The sequence below is a fragment of the Mustelus asterias genome, unplaced genomic scaffold, assembly GCF_964213995.1.
Source record: "Mustelus asterias unplaced genomic scaffold, sMusAst1.hap1.1 HAP1_SCAFFOLD_116, whole genome shotgun sequence".
Lineage (NCBI taxonomy): Eukaryota > Metazoa > Chordata > Chondrichthyes > Carcharhiniformes > Triakidae > Mustelus > Mustelus asterias.
The window spans coordinates 277,100-291,066 of NW_027590156.1; the positions used below are offsets into that span (position 1 = coordinate 277,100).

A 13,967-nucleotide genomic window follows, 5' to 3' on the forward strand; every position below is an offset into this window, starting at 1 on the left:
AGTGTGACATAAACCCAATATCCCGGTTGAGGCCGTCCTTGTGTGTGCGGAACCTGGCTATCAGTTTCTGCTCCGCGACTCTGCGCTGTCGTGTGTCGCGAAGGCCGCCTTGGAGAACCCTTACCCGAATATCAGAGGCCGAATGCCCGTGACCGCTGAAGTGCTCCCCAACAGGAAGAGAACAGTCTTGCCTGGTGATTGTCGAGCGGTGTTCATTCATCCGTTGTCGCAGCGTCTGCATAGTTTCCCCAATGTACCATGCCTCGGGACATCCTTTCTTGCAGCGTATCAGGTAGACAACGTTGGCCGAGTTGCAAGAGTATGTACCGTGTACCTGGTGGATGGTGTTCTCACGTGAGATGATGGCATCTGTGTCGATGATCCGGCACGTCTTGCAGAGGTTGCTGTGGCAGGGTTGTGTGGTGTCTTGGTCACTGTTCTCCTGAAGGCTGGGTAGTTTGCTGCGGACAATGGTCTGTTTGAGGTTGTGCGGTTGTTTGAAGGCAAGAAGTGGGGGTGTGGGGATGGCCTTGGCGAGATGTTCGTCTTCATCAATGACATGTTGAAGGCTCCGGAGGAGATGCCGTAGCTTCTCCGCTCCGGGGAAGTACTGGACAACGAAGGGTACTCTGTCCACTGTGTCCCGTGTTTGTCTTCTGAGGAGGTCGGTGCGGTTTTTCGCTGTGGCGCGTTGGAACTGTTGATCAATGAGTCTAGCGCCATATCCTGTTCTTATGAGGGCATCTTTCAGCGTCTGGAGGTGTCTGTTGCGATCCTCCTCATCCGAGCAGATCCTGTGTATACGGAGGGCTTGTCCGTAGGGGATGGCTTCTTTAACGTGTTTAGGGTGGAAGCTGGAGAAGTGGAGCATCGTGAGGTTATCCGTGGGCTTGCGGTACAGTGAGGTGCTGAGGTGACCGTCCTTAATGGAGATGCGCGTGTCCAAGAATGCAACCGATTCCGGAGAGTAGTCTATGGTGAGCCTGATGGTGGGATGGAACTTGTTGATGTCATCATAGAGTTGTTTCAGTGATTGTTCACCATGAGTCCAAAGGAAGAAAATGTCATCGATGTATCTAGTGTATAGCACCGGTTGAAGGTCCCGTGCGGTGAAGAAGTCTTGTTCGAACCTGTGCATGAAGATGTTGGCATATTGAGGTGCAAATTTGGTCCCCATGGCTGTTCCGTGTGTCTGGATGAAGAACTGGTTGTTGAAGGTGAAGATATTGTGGTCCAGGATGAAGCGGATGAGATGTAAAATTGCATCTGGAAACTGGCAGTTGTTGGCGCTGAGCACTGAGGCCGTTGCAGCAATGCCATCGTCATGGGGGATGCTGGTGTAGAGTGCTGAGACATCCATTGTGACGAGGAGCGCTCCTGGTTCAACTGCTCCATGTGTGCCGAGTTTCTGTAGGAAGTCCGTCGTGTCGCGACAAAAGCTGGGGGTTCTTTGTACAATGGGTTTCAGGATGCCCTCGACATAGCCGGAGAGGTTCTCGCACAGGGTCCCATTGCCCGATACGATGGGACGGCCGGGTGTGTTTGCCTTGTGTATCTTCGGGAGGCAGTAGAGATCTCCAACGCGGGGAGTACGTGGGATGAGAGCACGGAGGGTGTTCTGAAGGTCCGGATCAAAGGTCTTGATCAGAGTGTTGAGTTGACGGGTGTGTTCTTTGGTCGGATCTGCAGGTAACTGTCTGTAGTGTTCCTCGTTGTTGAGTTGTCGGTACACTTCTTTGCAGTAATCCGTTCTAATACACATCTTTTTAGCCTGTCTTGATGCTCTCCCCACTCCCATTGTTTTGTTTCTTAAAGACTGGATTAGTTGTAAGTATTCGCATTCCAACCATTATTCATGTAAATTGAGTCTGTGTCTTATAAGTTCTGTTTGTGAACAGAATTCCCACTCACCTGAAGAAGGGGCTCAGAGCCTCGAAAGCTTGTGTGGCTTTTGCTACCAAATAAACCTGTTGGACTTTAACCTGGTGTTGTTAAACTTCTTACTGTGTTAACAGATTTTAAACAGCTTCACCCACTCCCAGGCTGCAGCTGATGTTTGCAGCCCAAAGGAGTCCATGGCCATGTTTACATTATATTAATATTATATTATAGCCCAAAGATGTGGATTGCCCATGTTAAATTGCCTCTTAGTGTCCCAAGACGTGCAGGTTAAATGGGAAATTGTGAGGTTACCAGGATAGGGTGAGGAAGAACACCTGGCTAAGATGCTCTGTCAGAGAGTCATTGCATACTCAATGGGTGAAATGGCATATTCTGCACTGTCGGGATTCTATATTCAGTGTGAGATGTTGCAGCCCTGTATAGTTACCTGAAGGAGCTGCTCCGCAACCTTTGTTAACACTTTCGCCCCAACCTCCTAGTCTTTGGCTGTGTGGGGGGAAGTTGGGGAGAACAAAGAAAAGTACAGCACAGGAACAAACCCTTTGATCCTCCAAGTCTATGCCAATCATGATACCCTAATTTACAAAAAACCTTCTGCCTTTGCTCGGTCTGTATCCCTCTGGGCAGCATGGTGGCACAGTGGTTAGCACTGCTGCCTCAGAGCTCCAGGGTCCCAGGTTTAATTCTGGCCTTGGGTCACTTTCTGTGTGGAGTTTGCACATTCTCTCCGTGTCTGTGTGGGTTTCCTCCGGGTGCTCCAGTTTCCTCCCACAGTCCAAAGATGTGCGGGTTAGGTTGATTGGCCATGATAAATTGACCCGAGTGTCAGGAGAATTAGTAAAGTAAATGTGTGCGGTTACGGGAATTGGCCCTGGGTGGGATTTTTAAAAATTAATTTGTGGGACATGGGTGTCACTGGCTGGCCAGCATTTATTGCCCATCCCTAGTTGCCCTTGTTCAGAGGGCAGTTGAGAGTCAACCACATTGCTGTGGCTCTGGAGTCACATGTAGGCCTGACCAGAAAAGGACGGCAGATTTCCTTCCCTAAAAGACATCAGTGAACCAGATGGATTTTTCCGACAATCGACAATGGTCATGGTCATCAGTAGATTCTTAATTCCAGATATTTTTTGTTGAATTCAAATTCCACCACCTGCCGTGGCAGGATTTGAATGCGGGTCCCCAGAACATTAGCTGAGTTTCTGGATTAATAGTCGAGCGATAATTTCTAATTCCTCCCTATTCAAGTACCCATCCAGATTCCTGTTAAATTTTGCTAATCTGCCTGCTTCCACCACCTATTTGGCAGCATGTTCCAGGCACCCACCACTCTGTGTGAAAAACTTTCACTGCACATCTCCCTTAAACATTCCCCTTCTCATCTTGAACCTTGTAATTGATAATTCCACTCTAAGAAAAAAACCTCTGACTATCCACCCTGTCAATGCCTCTCATAACTTTGTAGACCTCTATCAGGTCTCCCGTCAGCCTCTGTCTTTCCAGCGAAAAATCCTATTCAACCTCTCCTCGCCAACATCCTCGAGACCAGGCAACATCGTGGTGAACCTTCTTTGCACTCTCTCCAAAGCTTCCAGGTCCTTCTGGTAGTATGGTGGCCAGGAATGCATGCAATACTCCAAATGTAGCTTAACCAAGATCAGAGTATCTTCTCCTGGACCTGCTCTTGGGCCAGATTCAAACAACAATTTGTTGAAGCTGAATGAGCAGTGTCCATAGCAATTGGGTGGATGTCGCATATCCTTGCAGTCTCTCCTGGAGAGGGAGCATGTGGTGTCCACTGATACACTTGCTACCTTCCACAACTGATGAGCATCGCAGGGTACAAAGTAACTTCAAGACATTGGAAACAACATTCTGGTTCATTAGGAAGCTAACCTTTCTTCTTGTTGGTACTTTGTTGCTGATCTTTTTCTTCTTTTAGTTTGTTTGGACTACATATTTGAGGAAACAAACAAGGGAAAAGAATATTCAATAAAAAATGAAATATCTGTTCTGAATTTCTATCATGTTACAATGATAATTTTTGTAAACTCCTTTTACAGGGTATTAGAAGAGGAAGTTTTGCAAATGTGAAACTCAAACACAACATCACACAAAAAATACAACAAAATTGTTCCATTCATCAGAACCTGATTATCATCGACCTTTGAATGTGGAAGCAGAAATGTTTTGCAAACATCAGTGTGACTGGAAAAGCACCGAGACACACACACACCCGAGTGAGAGTGTTCCAGTGAACTGAGTGTGGAAAGAGCTTTAACCAGTTACACAGCCTGAAAAAAACATCACAACATTCACAGCCAGGAGAAAACATGACGTGTTCTGTGTGTGGATGAGGCTTCAACTGATCATCCAACCTGGAGATACACAAGGACACCAGCACCATGGAGAAACAGTGGAAATGTGCATATTGCGCTAAGGGGTTCAGTTACCCTTCCCAGCTTAAAAATCATCAACGCAGTCACACTGGGGAGAGACCATTCACCTGCTCCATGTGTGGGAAGGGATTCATTCAGTCATCCCACCTGCTTTCACACCAGCAAGTTCACCTTGATGAGAAGCTGTTAAACCGCTCGGACTGTGAAAGCAACTTTAAAATCTCGGAGGACCTGGTTACGCACCAGGTTGTTCACACTGAGAGACAGTTCAGTTGCTCTCACTGTGGGAGGGGGTTCATACGATCACAGAACCTCATCGAACATGAACGCACTCACACTGGGGAGAGGCCATTCACCTGCTCTGTGTGTGGGAAGGGATTCACGCGATTATCCTACCTCACTACACATCGTCTGGTTCACACTGATAACAGACCTTTCAAATGTACTGAATGTGAGAAGAGTTATAAAACCACAAGTGAATTGCTGATACACCAGCGGGTTCACACTGGGGAGAGGCCCTTCACCTGCGCTGTGTGTGAGAAGGCATTTGCACGATCATCCCACCTCGCTAAACACCAACTGGTTCACACGGATAAAAGACTTTTCAAATGCTCTGAGTGTGAGAAGACTTACAGAACCACAACTGACCTGCTGACACACCAGCGAGTTCACAATGGGGAGAGGCCATTCAGATGTACAGTGTGTGGGACAGGATTCACTCTGTCATCCAGCCTCCAGAAACACCAGCGAGTTCACACTGGGGAGAGGTCGTTCACCTGCTCCACGTGTGGAAAAGGATTCATTCATTCAGCCAATCTTCTGACACACCAGCGAGTTCACACTGGGGAGAGGCCATTCCTTTGCTCCGACTGTGGGAAGACATTCATCCACTCATCCCATCTTTTGAGACACCAGAAAGTTCACAAATGACAGAAGGATTTGGATTCTGCTGTTATCTTTAAAAATTCATTTTACAGGACGTGAGGGTCGCTGACTGGGCCGAGCATTTATCGCCCATCCCTAATTACCCTCCATTTCAGAGGCCATCTAAGAGTCAACCACATTGCTGTAGCTCTGGGATCACATGTAGGCCAGACCAGGTAAGGGCGGCAGATTTCCTTCCCTAAAGGACATTAGTGAACCAGATGGGTTTTTCCGACAATTGTCATGGTCATCAGTTGACTTTTAATTCCAGATTAATCACATCCAAGCCTGAAACATGTTCAGCCTGAGAGCTGGAGTTTCTTCATGCTGATGTTAATAATCTTCATAACTTGCTGCAGTTTAGTATTCCGATGCGTGTCAAATGAACTAATATTATTTCAGACACACAGTCGGGTCCTTTATTTGGGGGTAGTGTGTTAAAGTGTGTTAAAGTGGATTGGGGACTGGCTATCCGACAGGAAGCAAAGAGTCGGAATAAATGGGTGTTTTTCCGGTTGGAGGAAGGTAACTAGTGGCGTGCCGCAGGGATCGGTACTCGGGCCGCAACTGTTTACCATTTATATAGATGATCTGGAGGAGGGGACGGAGTGTAGGGTAACGAAGTTTGCAGACGACACAAAGATAAGTGGAAAAGTGAATCGTGTGGAGGATGGAGAAGATCTGCAGAGAGATTTGGACAGGCTGAGTGAGTGGGCGAGGATATGGCAAATGGAGTATAACGTTGAGAAATGCGAGGTTATACACTTTGGAGGAAATAATAATAAATGGGATTACTATCTCAATGGAAACAAATTAAAACATGCTACCGTGCAAAGGGACCTGGGGGTCCTTGTGCATGAGACGCAAAAGCCCAGTCTGCAGGTACAACAGGTGATCAAGAAGGCAAATGGGATGTTGGCCTATATTGCGAGGGGGATAGAATATAAAAGCAGGAATGTCTTGATGCACCTGTACAGGGCATTGGTGAGGCCGCAGCTGGAATACTGTGTGCAGTATTGGTCCCCTTATATGAGGAAGGATATATTGGCATTGGAGGGAGTGCAGAGAAGGTTCACCAGGTTGATACCGGAGATGAGGGGTTTGGATTATGAGGAGAGGCTGAGGAGATTGGGTTTGTACTCGTTGGAGTTTAGAAGGATGAGGGGGGATCTTATGGAGACTTATAAGATAATGCGGGGGCTGGATAGGGTGGAGGCGGAGAGATTCTTTCCACTTAGTAAGGAAGTTAAAACTAGAGGACACAGCCTCAAAATAAAGGGGGGTCGGTTTAAGACAGAGTTGAGGAGGAACTTCTTCTCCCAGAGGGTGGTGAATCTCTGGAATTCTCTGCCCACTGAGGTGGTGGAGGCTCCCTCGCTGAATATGTTTAAAGCGCGGATGGATGGATTCCTGATCGGTAAGGGAATTAAGGGTTATGGGGATCAGGCGGGTAAGTGGTACTGATCCACGTCAGATCAGCCATGATCTTATTGAATGGCGGGGCAGGCTCGAGGGGCTAGATGGCCTACTCCTGCTCCTATTTCTTATGTTCTTATGTTCTTATTTCTCCAGGATAAGAGGAGATTATTCGATATCCTGTTACTGGCTGCTCCATTTGTGAGTATGTGTTTCTCCTTTCTCACTGTCTGGATCATTTCAGTTGCGGACCTTCAGCTATTCTCTTGGACCCAGACCTTCCAGAACGTCTCTCCTCACCTGGGGAATCAGTGAAGGGAGTGATAACACACTCGGCCTCAGTCAAAGCAAAACCCAGTCTTGATGTGCTGGACCCATCATTGAGAATAGGGATGTTTGTGGAGTCTCCTCTTCCTGTGGTTCCACTTTGGGTTGAAGTCAGTGAGGTCTCTGATCTGTGTTCTGTTTTTTATACCAGTAAAACAAATAAACTAATTAACAAGTGAAATCTCCTCAAAACATCATTGTAACAAAAAGACAGAACTTCAAAGAAAATGTATGAAAATTAATTAAAATGTTGTTTAATATAAACCAAAAGTGAATGGGCAGCACAGTGGTTAGCACTGCTGCCTCACAGCGCCAGGGACCTGGGTTCAGTTCTGGCCTTGGGTCACTGTCTGTGTGGAGTTTGCATGTTCTCCCCGTGTCTGTGTGGGTTTCCTCCACGTGCTCTGGTTTCCTCCCACAGTACAAAGATGTGCAGGTTAGGTTGATCGGCTGTGCTAAATTGACCCTAGTGTCAGGGGGATTAGGAGAGTAAATATGTGGTGTTACGGGAATAGGGCTTGGGTGGGATTGTGGTCGGTGCAGCTCGATGGGCCGATGGCCTACTGCACTGTACGGATTCTATGATTCTGTGACATGAAACAGAATCAGGGTGCAAGGTAACTAATGAGACTAAAATGTCATTACTGGGGGGCCGGGATTGATGATGCAGCCCAGACCCCACAAGAACCCACCAGTCATGGAAGGCCTGGCAGTGGCAGTGGACACCACGTGCTCCCTTTCCAAGGCCACCCAGCCGTGAATGTAACCCTGGTACAGAGGCAGACATTTGGGTTGGTGGAACCCCCTCGAGCAGATCAGTGTTTGGGAAATGGATGTCTGTAGAACATGAGGGCAGGGTTACATTGTACAGGAAGAGAAACAGAAACCCAAACAGCACAAGGGGCTGGTTATTGATGATTCTTGTGAACATTATTCCCAGGGTATTAGCAGGGAATAATTTACAGGGAGGGAACTTATAGCCAAACATCACATTGAGATCTAACAGAATCACTCGATTCATCAGGACCTGAATATCATTAACCTTTCAATGTGGAAGGAGAAATGTTTGTTTGTTCTGTCTGTGGGAAAAGATTTCATAGAAACCCTACAGTGCAGAAGGAGGCCATTCGGCCCATCGACTCTGCACCGACCACAATCCCACCCAGGCCCTACCCCCACATATTTACCCGCTAATCCCTCTAACCTACACATCTCAGGACTCTAAGGAGCAATTTTTAACCTGGCCAATCAACCTAACCTGCACATCTTTGGACTGTGGGAGGAAACTGGAGCACCCGGAGGAAACCCACGCAGACACGAGGAGAATGTGCAAACTCCACACAGACAGTGACGCAAGCCGGGAATCGAACCCAGGTCCCTGGAGCTGTGAAGCAGCAGTGCTAACCACTGTGCTACCGTGCCGCCCTATTTCAAATATCAGTGTGACTGGAAAAGCACCGAGACACAGACACACCCGAGTGAGAGTGTTCCAGTGCACTGAGTGTGGAAAGAGCTTTAACCGGTTACACATCCTGAAAATACATCACAGCATTCACAGCGAGGAGAGACTGTATACGTGTTGTGTGTGTGGATGAAGCTTTGACTGATCATCCAACCTGAAGAGACACAAGGACACCAGCACCATGGAGAAAGCATGGACATATGGGGATTGAGGGATGTGATTCATTTACCCGTTTCAACTGGGAAATGATCAACACAGTCACACTGAGGAGAGAACTTTCACCTTCTCCATTTGTGGAGATGGATTTACTCAGTTATCCAGTCTGTCGGCACACCAGCAAGTTCATTCGGGGAGAGGCTGTTCAGATGCTCCAGGTGAGGGAAGGAATTTGCTGACTCATCTGAGCTGCTGGCGTATGAGCAAGTTCACACTGAGGAGGGCGCATTCGCCTGCTCTGTGTGTGGGAAAGGGACTCGCTGCATCATCCAACCTACTGAGACACCAGTGAGTTCACAAATGAGTGCAGGAGTTGGATTTGGCTAATGCTGCAGTTAGGATTGAACATGTGGGTTAATCCCGAGGTGTGTAAGAAATGTGTCTCAGTCGCTCTCTTCCATGTTTCAGAGCTCCTAGACATGGAACAAAAGCTCCTTTACAACTGTGTTTAGAGTCAGGAAGAACAACAGTGATTGCTGGAAACATGCTGTCAAATCAGAGATTGGTGTAAAACTGGGATCTGTTCCTGACTGAGTGAAACGGCAGGTTTAAGTTTCCAGTCTGAAAAAAGTAGAGATTTAAAATGTTAGTGTGAATTCCTGAATCTACCAATGTAAGGCAATGGAAACATCAAGTTACATTTCTGTCTGGAACCTTTAACCATCTCTCACCTTCCATTGACTTCAATGTGATGGAAACTCACTGTTGAAATCTCTCAGCATTTGAAACATGTTTACAAATGATTGGAGGGTTTTTAGTTCAGATCTTTCTTCTGTCCACTTGAGGTATTAAATAACAGACTTTCTCCTGTGAATATCCAGCTGGAGTTTTGGGCCCTGATGTATTTCCTTGTTCATCTTGTTGACTCTAAATATTTGAATCTTGTGGTTTCAAACACCAGATAATCAAATTCCCAACAACAGATTGTCTTTTACTGACTTTATTAACTGCGCTGCAATAATACAGACAGAGTAATTCCTCACATGGTTCCAGTGCTCAACGAAGTACTGAAATGATAAAATTTATATGCATTTCAGAGCCTGTAACATAGGAATGGTGTATTGGTCTGTAACTTTAATTCAATGTTCCTTCTTTTAATATCATGTCCACCACTTTCCTGTTACCTGATCAATTTGTTTATTGTTATTACAGGATTGTCACATATTTCCACTGTTGTATCTTTAATTTTATGAATCTTTGACGTAAGTTACACAGCAGTTAAGTCTTTGGGCTGTGAATGTGTTTCTTGAATAAAATACCATTACATTTTTAAAACAGGAATTCGATCTGGAGAACAGAGATAATACAGTCAATTCAGAACTCCCTTCTCCTCAGCTCTGATCTAAAAGGCTACGACTCTCATCAACTTTTACAGATGCACCATAGAAAGCATTCTTCCTGGTTATATCACAGCTTGGTATGGCTCCTGCTCTGACCAAGACCACAAGAAACCACAAAGAGTTGGGAATGTAGCCCAGTCCATCACGCAAACCAGCCTCCCATCCAGTGACTCTGTCTACACTTCCCATGGCCTCAGAAAAGCAGCCAGCATAATCAAGGACCCCACGCACCCTGAACATTCTCTCTTCCACCTTCTTCCATCAGGAAAAAGATACAAAAGTCTGAGGTCACGTACAAAAGTCTGAGATCACGTACCAACCGAGTCAAGAACAGCTTTTTCCCTGCTGCCATCAGACTTCTGAATGGTCCTATCACATATTAAGCTGATCTTTCTCCACACCCTAGCTATGACTGTAATATTATATTGGACATCTTCTTCTTTCCTTCTCCCCTTTGTACTTTGTGAACAGGATGTTTGTCTGTATAGTTCACAAGAAACAATACTTTTCACTGTATCCCAATACATGTGACAATAAATCAAATCATTCCTTTCCCCCTATGTACTCTATGTACGGTATGCTTTGTCTGTATAGCGTGCAAGAAACAATACTAATACATGTGACTATAATAAATCAAATCAAATTCAGTTTAAACCCGGTTTGCAGACATGACATTCCATTCACATATTGAAGGTGAGTGAGATCCTGTGAGACACACACTGAGCCCAGTAGCTGAAAGTGATTCACAAACTGTGTTTTGTGTTCATTGATCCCAGGAATGTTACTGAAATCTTCCCTGGATCTCGAGGCTGGGAGAGACACTCTGGAAGGTATGGGGAGCTGGGACTTGTCCATGAGAGTAATTGAAGGTATGAGACTGAAATAATCTCGAGTTAGAAAGGAGAAAAGGTTCAGTCCTGGGTGTGATTCTCAGCAGCAACAGCAGAGTCCAGCTTTGTCGGTAAGATGTGAAGTTTCTGGTGTCTCAGCAGGCGGGATGTCCGAGTAAATCTCTTCTCACACACAGAGCAGGTGAGCAGCTTCTTCCTAGTGTGAACTCGCCGGTGTTTAACCAGGTCGAACGACTGAACAAATCCCTTCCCACACACACAGCAGGTGAAGGGCTTCTCCCCAGTGTGGATGCGTTCGTGTCTCTGGAGGCTGGAGAACTCAGGGAAACGCTTCCCACACACGGAGCAGATGAAGGCCTTCTCCCCGGTGTGAACAAGCTGGTGTTTCTGCACGTGGTGTAAACAAGTAAAGGCCCTCCCGCACACATGACAAATGTACGGCCTCTCCCCGGTGTGAACCCGCTCGTGTATCACAACATGGGACAAACGAGGGAAACTCTTCCCACACACGAAGCAGGTGAACGGCCTCTCCCCGGTGTGAACTCGCTTGTGTGTGCGCAGGGCGGATGACTGAGTGAATCTCTTCCCACACACAGAGCAAGAGAATGGCCTCTCCCCAATGTGAATCCGCTTGTGCATCACAAGGTGCGTTGAACGAGTGAATCCCCTCCCACACTTGGAGCAGGTGAACGGCCTTTCTCCGGTGTGAATTCGTTGGTGAATCACAAGATGAGATGAGCGAGTGTATCCATTCCCACACTCGGAGCAGGTGAATGGTTTCTCCCCCGTGTGAACAAGTTTGTGCCTCAGAAGGTGGAATGAATAATTGAATCTCTTCCCACACACAGAGCACGGGAACGGCCTCTCCCCACTGTGAGTGCACTGGTGTCTCAGGAGACTATTGTTCGTTTTAAAGGTCTTCTCACACTCTGAGCATTTAAAACTTCTCTCATCAGAATGAATGAGCTGGTGCTCAGTGTAGTGGGAGGACTGAGAGAATCTCTTCCCACACTGGGAGCAGCTGAATGGCCTGTCCTTGGTGTGAACTTGCTGGTGCTCAGTGAGATGCACTGAGTTGCTGAACGACTCCCCACAGTGAGAGCAGCTGAACGGTCTCTCGTGTGTGTGAAGGAGCTGGTGCTCTGCAAGGCGGGAGGACTGGCTGAACCTCTTCCCGCAGTGGGAGCAGCTGAACGGTCTCTCGTCAGTGTGAAGGAGCTGGTGTTGGATCTGTTCCTCAGGCGTTTCAACGCTGTCCCCAGAGTCAGAGCTTTGAAGAGGCTTCTGAATAATGTGATCGAGTTGGTGAGCCAGCAGGTTGGACGAACACATGAATTTCTTCCCACACACGGAGCAGGTGAACGGACTCTCACTATTGCGAGTTCGCTGTCGTGTCAGCATGTTTTCCAGCTGTATCAATCCCTCCCCACAGGAAGAGCAGGTTTACAGACTCTCACCAGCTTCCTGCTGAGACAGTCAATTAAATCCCTTCAGGTGTACAAATCTTCACATCCTGACGAATTGACTTTCCAATTGTGACACAAAGTTTGGTTTGTTTTTCCTGACTGCAAATCCTCCTCTTCCATTACCCTGCAAAATAATTTCACGAAGAATTACATAGACTATATAATACACAAACAGGCCATTCGGGCAATCTAGTCTGTACGGAGTTTCTACTCCACACGAGTCTCCTCCCATTCTGCTAACCTCGTCTCAGCCTTTCAGCTTTACTTTTCTCTCATTCTCATCTCGTTTCCTTTTGAAAAAATCTAAGTTATCTGTCTCAACTACTTCCAGTCAGTTCCACATTTTAACAACTGTTTGTGAAAAGAAATGTCTCCTGTTTTCCTGTTGGATTTATTAGTCTGGATTGTGCACTGTGAAGATGTGGTGCAGTGGGGAGTGACCCTTCTTCTGAGTCAGAAGCTCTGGTTTCCAGTCCCACTCAGAGTACATGGCCGAGGAAGGTGTGTTCATAATGTGGCCAAACTGTAAATCATTCATAGAATCACTAGTGCGGAAAGAGGCCATTCGGCCCATCGTGTCTGCACCAACCACAATCCCACCCTTGCCCTATCCCCAGGCATTGACCCAGGCTAGTCCCCCTGATACTAAAGGGCAATTTAGCATGGCCAATGCACCTAACTTTCACATCTTTGGACTGTGGGAGGAAACCAGAGCACCCGGAGGAAACCCACGCAGACACAGGGAGAATGTGCAAACGCCACACAGACAGTGACCCGGGCCGGGAATCGAACCTGGATCCCTGGCGCTGTGAGGCAGCAGTGCTAACCACTGTGCCACCATGCTGCCCTTTGAACATACACCAATGATAGACAATAAGAGCGGGAGAGATTCCTGGTCAGTCATATGATGGAAATAATTTGGAGCCTCTCCCATCACTATCCATGGCTCCACGGGTAGCGGATATAAAAGTTTCTGTTGCCACTGCAGCCTGGTTCCTTGTGGGGTCTAGCTGGCCGGTGTGGATCAGATTGGTGCCGACAGCACGGGGTTCAATCCCCATTCTGGCTGGGGTGAATTTGGGTTCTGCCTCTTTGCCCGACCCATGGCGGAGATCCTGACACTTTGGTCAGACCAGCCTTCAGGTAGAGAACACAACAATAAGAAGTTTGTGTGTTCATGGTTCCCAGTATTAGATAGATCAACAAACATTCTGACTGCTAATTCCATTCAGAAGAGACAAATAATTCTCTTGATTTGAGTTTGCTGTGTGTAAACCATCCCCTTGTAAAAGAGTTTCCAAAATCCATCACTCAGTCCGCCTGCTGAAGGGAGCACTGCGCACGCGCGCTGGTGCACTGCTACTGATAAAGATGGCGCTACGCATGCGCTTTTCTACACATTGCCTCCTACAAAGATGGCGGTCGGTATCCGGGTCTTCCAACCGTGGAACCGGCTGCTTCTCATTCCGGGATTGCGGCCTCTATCGAGGATTATCTGAAACATCGGCACACACCCACCGGCTCCAGCTCCCTTCCGCTCTCAGACGTTACTCACCCGCTTGATATTTAACACGACCGCCTCTGTTCTGGTTTTTGTGGCCGACACCACTGATTTCTAAACCTTTCCCTCCGACGCCATCCTTCCCGCTCACCCGGCACTTACT

At 47.2% G+C, this 13,967-nt stretch overlaps 1 protein-coding gene across 1 annotated transcript; it reads right to left on the reverse strand.

Annotated features, from left to right (window-relative positions):
• Positions 1–9,399: 9,399 nt before the first annotated feature.
• On the reverse strand, positions 9,400–13,966 carry LOC144484587 (uncharacterized). Its single transcript, XM_078203067.1, has 2 exons — positions 13,859–13,966; positions 9,400–12,427 (listed from the first exon to the last, which is right to left on the reverse strand). Exon 2 carries the CDS (start codon positions 12,236–12,238, stop codon positions 10,898–10,900), a length of 1,341 nt encoding a protein of 446 aa, XP_078059193.1. The 5' UTR covers positions 12,239–12,427; positions 13,859–13,966; the 3' UTR covers positions 9,400–10,897.
• Position 13,967: the final 1 nt, after the last annotated feature.

Coding starts and splice junctions, on each gene's coding strand:
- LOC144484587 (XM_078203067.1), bottom strand. CDS start 12,238: ATGCTGACACGACAGCGAACTCGCAATAGTGAGAGTCCGTTCACCTGC.